Source organism: Heptranchias perlo, chromosome 10 (assembly GCF_035084215.1).
Source record: "Heptranchias perlo isolate sHepPer1 chromosome 10, sHepPer1.hap1, whole genome shotgun sequence".
NCBI classification, from domain to species: domain Eukaryota; kingdom Metazoa; phylum Chordata; class Chondrichthyes; order Hexanchiformes; family Hexanchidae; genus Heptranchias; species Heptranchias perlo.
Window position 1 is genome coordinate 6715410 of NC_090334.1, and position 8089 is coordinate 6723498.

An 8089-nucleotide genomic window follows, 5' to 3' on the forward strand; every position below is an offset into this window, starting at 1 on the left:
TAATTGGAAAGGGACTGAAGGGTAAGTATAACGTGATACGGCCAGTGATTGTATACACAGGAATTGCACATTACTAACAGGGTTGTTACACTGTACCAAATCTGCTGACACTTAAGTTCCAATATCTTTGAGGGATTGTGTTTTTTTCAATCACATGAATTAAGTCTCCTGTTTCAGAGATCAGATATTGACTATTTCTGAAGTGCAGCCATTGTAAGGAACCCTGCAGCACTAACAATAACCAACTATCTAGACAGTGCCGTCGGTAACCAGGTACTGACAGTGTTTTGCGGCATTTTCACCTTCTGTATTAATCTGCAATGATGTTTTCAATAAATTTAGTGCATGGTGATATTTAGTTTCATGTCTTAAATAAGAATATTCTTGATCTCATGATATTCTTTATAACAATACTGTGAGTCGGCTCAGTAAACATGACATGCAAAAAATGATCCAAACTTTACGATATCAGGATGCAAGCGTAAAAATGTATTTTATTATTAATATTATTATTATTTTTCATGCTTTGTTACAGAGTGATTCTATTTGAAGTCACATGGTTTGGAAAAAACAAAAGTAAAGCAGTGATTATTGATTCCACGCTACCCGTTCCATTCAAGTACTGGAACAAGTTCAAGCAGTGTCTTTTATTGATTGCAGTACAAAGTAATTAACATTTATAGACAACATGAATGTACACCAGACTACAGCTGTTTTTATATTCCCTGTCACGGAGGCATAACCGAATTGTACTGTGTTATACTGTAAAAACTTGCACCGCTAACCCTTGAAACTTGTGTTGTGATTTGCTCCTTGCACTTTAAATGAATAGATCCAGTAGTTGGGAAATGTAGATACTGGAGCTAGCAATACTTGACAGTGAATAGGAAGGAGCAGGGCCGCAAAAATATAATTTTAACAGCGGCTAAAATGGTCTAGTTTCAAAAAAGCAGAAGGTTCGCCTTTAAAGAATTAAATCCGTTACCTCAGATTTCTCCAGCGTTCCGCTAAGGCAACCAGAAGAAGCGAAAGGCGCATGGTCACTACGCAGCACTATTAGAAAGAAAGTGCGGATTTCAGTTTGTTAAATGCATCCTTAGTAGTTTAAACTGGGAAGCTTTATCACAGACACCGGATTGGCTTTTCAGTTGGACCTTCACTCAGGGCATTCAAACTCCCATAAGTCAAAGCAAATGAAGCAGCACGTTATAGCTTGTGGATTATAACTCAGAGAAATCAACAATATCCGATCCCCATTTTAGCCTACAGAGGCAGATTTACAGCCACTCGGACCGTTGAGGGTACCCGAGGGTTTGGTAGCTGTAAAACGAGCATCTTGGAATCAGATTTCGCAAAGGAGGAAACGTGAGAGTTGCATTTAAGGGCAGAGGAAAGAGTGATGGTAAGATTGGCGATAGATGCAGCAGGACGCAGGGAGCATCGAAGATCAGGGGCGATGGCTGTTGGTTACATTTGCCGAGAACGAAATTCCTATGGCATGAAATTGCGTTGTGCGCTAGTTAACAAGGGCGTTAACCCATTTGCTGTAAACGGATTAACCCCTTTATTAAATAACAGAAAGGCTGCATTTTATACCAATGCGTCCGTACGTTCACCACTGATATGGAAGAGAATAATTTCTCCCTTGCGATCTTGTTTCGTTGCCATTGCTCGATAACCTTAACATTTAAACTATGTGCTTGTCCGGGGTTGTGTAAGCGAGTTATTTGGTTGTCAGGAAAAGTAACTCAAACTCACTCCCTTTATGGCTTCACTTAAATAAACACTGGATGAATCATTAATTCTTAATCTCCTGTAGGGGAAAGCGTATTGGTTAGATATATTAATATAATGTGTAAGTATGAATCACCATTTTTTTGGGAGAGCCAGGGAAGGAACTTGGAAAAGAAGTGAAAGGAGGGAAAGACGCAAGATGTTTATTCGAAAGATGACTCTTCAAAAAGTCCGTAAACCTCGTGAATCTCCCGAGTGGTGTGAAGGGACTAATAGATAGTCCTCTCTCCTTCTCTGCATCAGAAACTAGTGCTCATCGCGTGGGGATTTTTTGGTTACTTTGTAAATACAGTTACCGCCGCTTGTATGAATAACCTCGCTGTTAAACTGCTTTGGTAGGATCTCCTGATGGAAATTCTCAGACCCTACTCTGGCGTCCAGGTTAGAAGACAGATAAATTATAGTTTTATCGTTGCAGATATGCAGCAATGTCTGTATAAGACCTGGAAATTGCGATGGGCTGTACACAATATCCGACCCCAAGATGATATCAAAGTCGGTTGGAAAATTATTCTGATCAGTACCCCAAAGAAGTGCACGGGTTTTTGAACGGTGTCTGGAGGTGGCTGGAATGTTAGCAGACACGTTATATTCTATTTGCTTCAAAACGTACGCTCTGTCCGTCATGGTGACATCTCCACCTGGCAAAAAGAATGAAATAACAACACATTTACCCTACGATTTCTCCGCAGCACGAGTTGCAACAAACATTCTGGTCATGGGAATAGAAAGAAAAGTAGAAATCTCTAAACAGAAGGTATCTCTCTGGGCAATTCTGTGCGGAGTGGCCTTGAGCCAAAGAGCCAGACAGAAGCAGAATGGCCCATAGACTACGGAGCACATGTCCTGAAGGGGATTCCATAAGTTGAGATCACCTACACGCGGCTGCTCTACATGCATTGTCTGCAATGTAAGTTTGTAGGGAAGATGAAGTGAAATCAGACGTTTCCAAAATCAACTTACATTCTATTGACAAATATGATAGGGAGCAACAACCCATCATATTCGCACCTGCATGTTTCCTCTTCATGCAATGGGTACTGTGCTGGGCAAGCAACCGTTCATATTACTTTAGCATGAATTTGCTCCAACGTCTGATCATGTGGAAATATTCAGGTCTGTGGGTACTTTACAGAAAGCGTTATAATATTAGAATTCCACCAGTCTGCATTGCAGGCCGGCTCAAACCGATTGACCCTAAAGGTGTATTTTGAAGACAGAAATTGACTACTGCTCTATTTAACTTGGCTTGGTATATATAGAGATATCTTGTACGGTGCTAAAAAAAACAGGTGCCCGGCTTTTAACACGTGTAATACCTTAACCTTGCCTATCTTTGTTATCACGCAAACAGAATAAAATAGACAGTAAAAGATTTAGAACCTGAACTCGCGTTCCAGTTAACACTTTTTCATTAATGTAGCTTTTTAAAAACACATATATCAAGTACCATTGAGTGTTGGGGGGGAAATTATTAAGATCATTGAACCAACTGATCAAATATTCGGAATCTGAGACCAGCTCTTTAGGAAGGTTTGACGCAGCAATTTTTAACGCCGACGATATATTCCATAAGTTAGGGTAGAGTACAGTCTTTAGTGAAGGTGCTAGTGACATCTAGTGGCGGAACGTCAATCTACCAGCAACCTCGAATTCCACTCTATCTGAAGATTCCTGACTTGGATCCTTTCTCTGGAGTCTAGTTGGATCGCCAACAGTCCACTGAACTCTTAAATATGAAGCTGGAACTAAAATGGATTCACGTAGATTTAATAATTAAACGGTAACAATCTTCCTTTGAATGCTTCCCGGGTCATTCCGAAATGCTTTTCAATTACTTGCCTTGTTACTGTGGTAACACGAGAACCGTTTATTTCGATCCGACCAATCTCTATTTTGGTCAGCCCTAATTTCTGTTGTATGTAGAGACCCAATGAGCTCCACATATGTCCCACAACACTTTAAAAAAAATCCCCATCGTTTCCTGAAAACATTGACTCCCTGTGTGGATATGTGCCGACCGAGGGCAGATTATGCTGTGTCTTCTTTCTTAAGCGACCATTGTTCATGTGGGTGTTGGTAACCTTCTCCTGTATGGAGGAGAGGTGACCGCATAGTATCAGAAGCGGAAAAGAGAATATGGTTTTCTTTTCCTAACCCAAAGGCACTGACGTCAATTGTAACGGCCCCACCACCATCAAAGGTATCGCCCCTATCACCGTTAACTGTTGCTCCCACCACCGTTAATTGTCAAGCCCCGATCGCCGTCAACTGCAGCGCCTACCACCGTCAATGGTATCGCCCCTATTACCGTCAACTGCAGCGCCCACCACCGTCATTTGTAACAGAACAACCATCATAAACTATACCGCCCCACCACTTCAAATTCTGGCGCCCCTACTACCGCCCGTTGTAACGTCCCTATCACCACCAACTGTAGCGCCACACCAGTGGCATTTGGAATGGTTCCACCTTGCCAATTACAATACCCCTACCAGCGCCAATTGTAAGGATATCTCCACGGCTGAAATCAGCTAACAGATTACGTTTTCTGGTTCATATGGCTCATTGTATTAGAAATAATCATCTCAAGCATATTTCAGAAACCCGAACTAGAAATTGTGATATGACGATAGTAACCTCAGTGATAAGCACCAAGAACAGTAATTGTGGGGTAAACATTATTAATAGCAATTATAGGGGTATGCACTAGAGAGGCAGACACTACTATTTGTAATTATAGGGGCAACTGTATGAACAGTAACTACAAGGGCAACACTATAAATAGTAATTATAAGGGTGAGCACTATGACCTGTAATTAGAGAAGTACACACTAGGAATAGTAACTAGGGGTAAGCAATAGAAGTAGCGTTTACACGGCTAAAGGCTAAGAGTTGTCATTATAAAGGTAAACACTTAATAGTAATAATATCAGTAAGCAATATGGAACGTAACTATAGGGCGCTATAAATAACAATTGTAGGGGTGCAACTATGAATAGCAATTATAGAGGTAAATTTTGAATGGTAATTATAAGGGTAAACATTATGAATAATAATTATATGGGTAAACATTATGAATAGTAATTATGGTGTAAACATTATGAATAATAATTATAGGGGTAAACATTATGAATGGTAATTATAGGTGTATGCACTATGAATAGTAACAGCAGAAGTAATCACATCACTAAGAATATTAGAAACAGGGGTAATAATCACCCTGTACAAGGACCAGTAAAAAGGCGTATGAACTATGAATAGTAGTTATAGGCGGCTAGCACTATGGATAATAATTATAAGAGTTTGCACTATGAATTGTAAATATAGGGGTCAGCAATATGAATAGTAAATATAGGCGTTGGCACTGTGAATAGTAATTATAGGCAACTACACGTTGAACAGTAGCTATTGCAGTGGGCACTATATATAGTACCTATAGGAATGCTTACTGGAAATAGTAACTAGATGGCTATGCACTATGAATAGTAAATAGGTAGCTAAGCAGTGTGAACTTTAATTATCGTGGTAAGCACAATGGATTATAGCTATAGTTATATGCAATTTAAATAGTAACTAGAGGAATAAATACTTTGAATAGTTACTGCAGGGGTAAGCAGTATGAATAGTAGCTATTGGATAGGAGCTATGAATAATGACTATTGGATATGCACCAAGAAGAGTAACCATAGGTATAAGCACTTTGAATAGATACAATAGGTATATGTATTATGAATGGCAACTCGAATAAAAATCCTCCGAATGGTAACTATCGGAATATGCATTAAGAATAGTAATTATAGGGATATGCACTCTGAATAGTAACTATAGAGGTGAGAACTATCAATAGTGAATAGAAGGTTAAGCACAACGAACAATCACTGTCAAGACAACATTGGTCCTCACTTTATACAGTTTTAAAATTATTATTGAGAATTTTTAACTCTTAAATCAAAACGGCAGGATGAGTTAACTTACCCAGCAGCACCGCTAAAATCCCCACAATCCCAGTGCCAGATCCCAGTTCAAGCACCTTCTTCCCAGTAAAATTAAACTTCTCATCCTCAAAGTAGCGACAAAGGACAAGCCCCTGAAATAGAACACACTCTTACTAAAGCGAATCAATTTACAAGGTGCACAAAGCACTAGGACAATGTGGGAAGAGGCAGGAAAGGATGGTTGCTGGGGATGGGGTCGTTGTTGAAAGGTCACTCATTTAACTTCATGTGGGCAGGTCAGAGCGGCCTTGACAGAGTCCTACTCACAGGTCACCTTCCCAACCTTCTGGTTTCGGGATGAGGAGGGTGGGAGATATAAGGGGAATAAAGGAGAGGAGAGAAATATAATGGAAAGTGGGGTGTTCCAATCTGACTCCTTCCAGTCCCTTAGGTATAAATAATGTATTCGTCTTTCACAGCTGGGTTCACTGAGAGAACAGTGTGGGGATGCGAAGCTAAATGAAATCGGAATTTACAAATAATTAGACTGCAGTTATACTGTATGAGACGAATGGGTGCAGACTTGGAATGGGAAGCGAAAAGTACCGTGGAAACAGTGCACTGCTATCTGCGACACACATTTCACGAGCGGGCACCTAAGAGAACTGAAAGGCATCGCTGGTCGACAGCGTGTTGGACTATTTGTGTCATTCATTGGACAACAAAAGGTTACTTTCTACAGGAGGAAAGAGGTCATTACAGGCTGCCGGTTTAATGCGCTCTATATACTCGGTGGCAACAGTGGCTTTTTATTCGGTGTCAAAATGTGGGTGCAGCTGGAAAAGCTGGCATGTATTTCCCATTGCCACTTGGCCTGATCAGCTGGTGGTGAGCTCTCTTCTTGAACAGCTGAGCAGCGCCGAGTGGCTTCCCAGGCCACCTCAGAGGGCGTTTACGAGTCAATCACCTTGATGTGGAAGTGGCGTCACATGTAGACTACACCAGGTAAGGGCAGTAGGTTTCATTCGCTAACTTTCCAGATTTTTTATTAAAAAAGTGAATTTAAATTCGCAAACTGTTCTGATAGACTTTGAACTCGTACTTTCTGGATCATTATTCCAACTTCTAGATTATTAGCACAGTAACATAACCAGTGCACTACAGGATCCACTTACGAAGTGCCACTCTTGGCTCAGTGGTAGAGTCCTCTTGTCTCTGAATCGAGAAGGTCGTAAGGTCAAAGCCCACACCAAGGCTTGAATACTAAAACCCAGGCTGATAATTCAACAACAACAACATCTTGCATTTATATAGCGCCTTTAACGTAACAAAACGTCCCAAGGCGCTTCACAGCAGCGTTATTAAACAACATTTGACAGCCAGCCATAAAAGCAGATAGCAGAGCAGGTGACCAATAGCTTGGTCAAAGAGGTCGGCTTAGTAGATACAGGTAGAGAAACGGAGAGGTTTGGGAGGGAATTCCAGACCTTAGGGCCTGGACAGCTGAAGGCACGGCCGGTAATAGTGGAGCGATGAAAATCTGGGATGCGCAAGAGGCCAGGATTAGAGGAGAGCTGAGATCTCGGAGAATTGTAGGGTTGGAGGAGGTTTCAGAGATACGGAGGGATTTGAAAACAAGGATGAGAAGAATGGTGGGAATGCTGCATTCTCATAGCTCTTTGGGATAAGCCGTTAAATCGAGGCCCCCCTCTGCCTTCATGGGTTGATATAAAACGTCCCATGGCACTATTCGGGAAGCTGTCCTGGCCAGCAGTTATGATGTTCAAGATGTGCAGTCGCAGATCTACAAGCAGCATACCTCAGTTGCGGTGAGTCGGGCACAACCGTTGAAAAGGAAGCCAGTTTAAAAATCCCAGACCATTATCATTATTATACACCGCCCAGGAGATCCAAGTGGAGAAACAGCACGCTCCATAAAGGGGCCGGTACCATTCTGCCTCGAAATTAGAGCGGGAGCTGACTCTGGAGATATTCTGGCACCGATACCCGCTTCCAATCCATGCGAGTGTAGTCAAAACTACTGCGGTAAATTGCAAACGCGATACAATAGATCGGAAGTTTACTTTTAAACCGAAACAATACATTTATAACAGGCCACTAGACTTACAGGTCCCCAAACATAAGCAGAGACGCCTAAAGAAGCTCCTTTAAACGTAGTGATATTTAAAGTGTGTCCACTAAATTCATACTTCTTCTCCTCCAAGGAGAGACTGCTTTTAACCGTGCTGCTCATCCTCTCTGATTTCGAACCGTCCCTCTCTGATGTCCAAGCAGATTCCCTCCAGTCGCGGATACCGATTTCTGTCGGTTTCAGCTCCACGTGTCCACTCCAAGTT

General features: G+C 41.5%; 1 protein-coding gene across 1 annotated transcript; it reads right to left on the reverse strand.

The window, feature by feature from the left end:
* Positions 1-2040: 2040 nt before the first annotated feature.
* LOC137326586 (EEF1A lysine methyltransferase 3-like) lies at positions 2041-7986 on the reverse strand. The gene is made up of 3 exons (XM_067991842.1): positions 7861-7986; positions 5773-5884; positions 2041-2435 (listed from the first exon to the last, which is right to left on the reverse strand). The coding sequence occupies exons 1-3, from the start codon at positions 7984-7986 to the stop codon at positions 2041-2043; spliced, it is 633 nt and encodes a 210-aa protein (XP_067847943.1).
* Between the last annotated feature and the right edge of the window lie 103 nt (positions 7987-8089).

Coding starts and splice junctions, on each gene's coding strand:
- LOC137326586 (XM_067991842.1), bottom strand. CDS start 7,986: ATGAGCAGCACGGTTAAAAGCAGTCTCTCCTTGGAGGAGAAGAAGTAT. Junction 5,885..7,860: donor CTGCTTATGTTTGGGGACCT/GTAAGTCTAGTG, acceptor GTTCTATTTCAG/GGGCTTGTCCTTTGTCGCTA. Junction 2,436..5,772: donor GATTTTAGCGGTGCTGCTGG/GTAAGTTAACTC, acceptor TCTTTTTGCCAG/GTGGAGATGTCACCATGACG.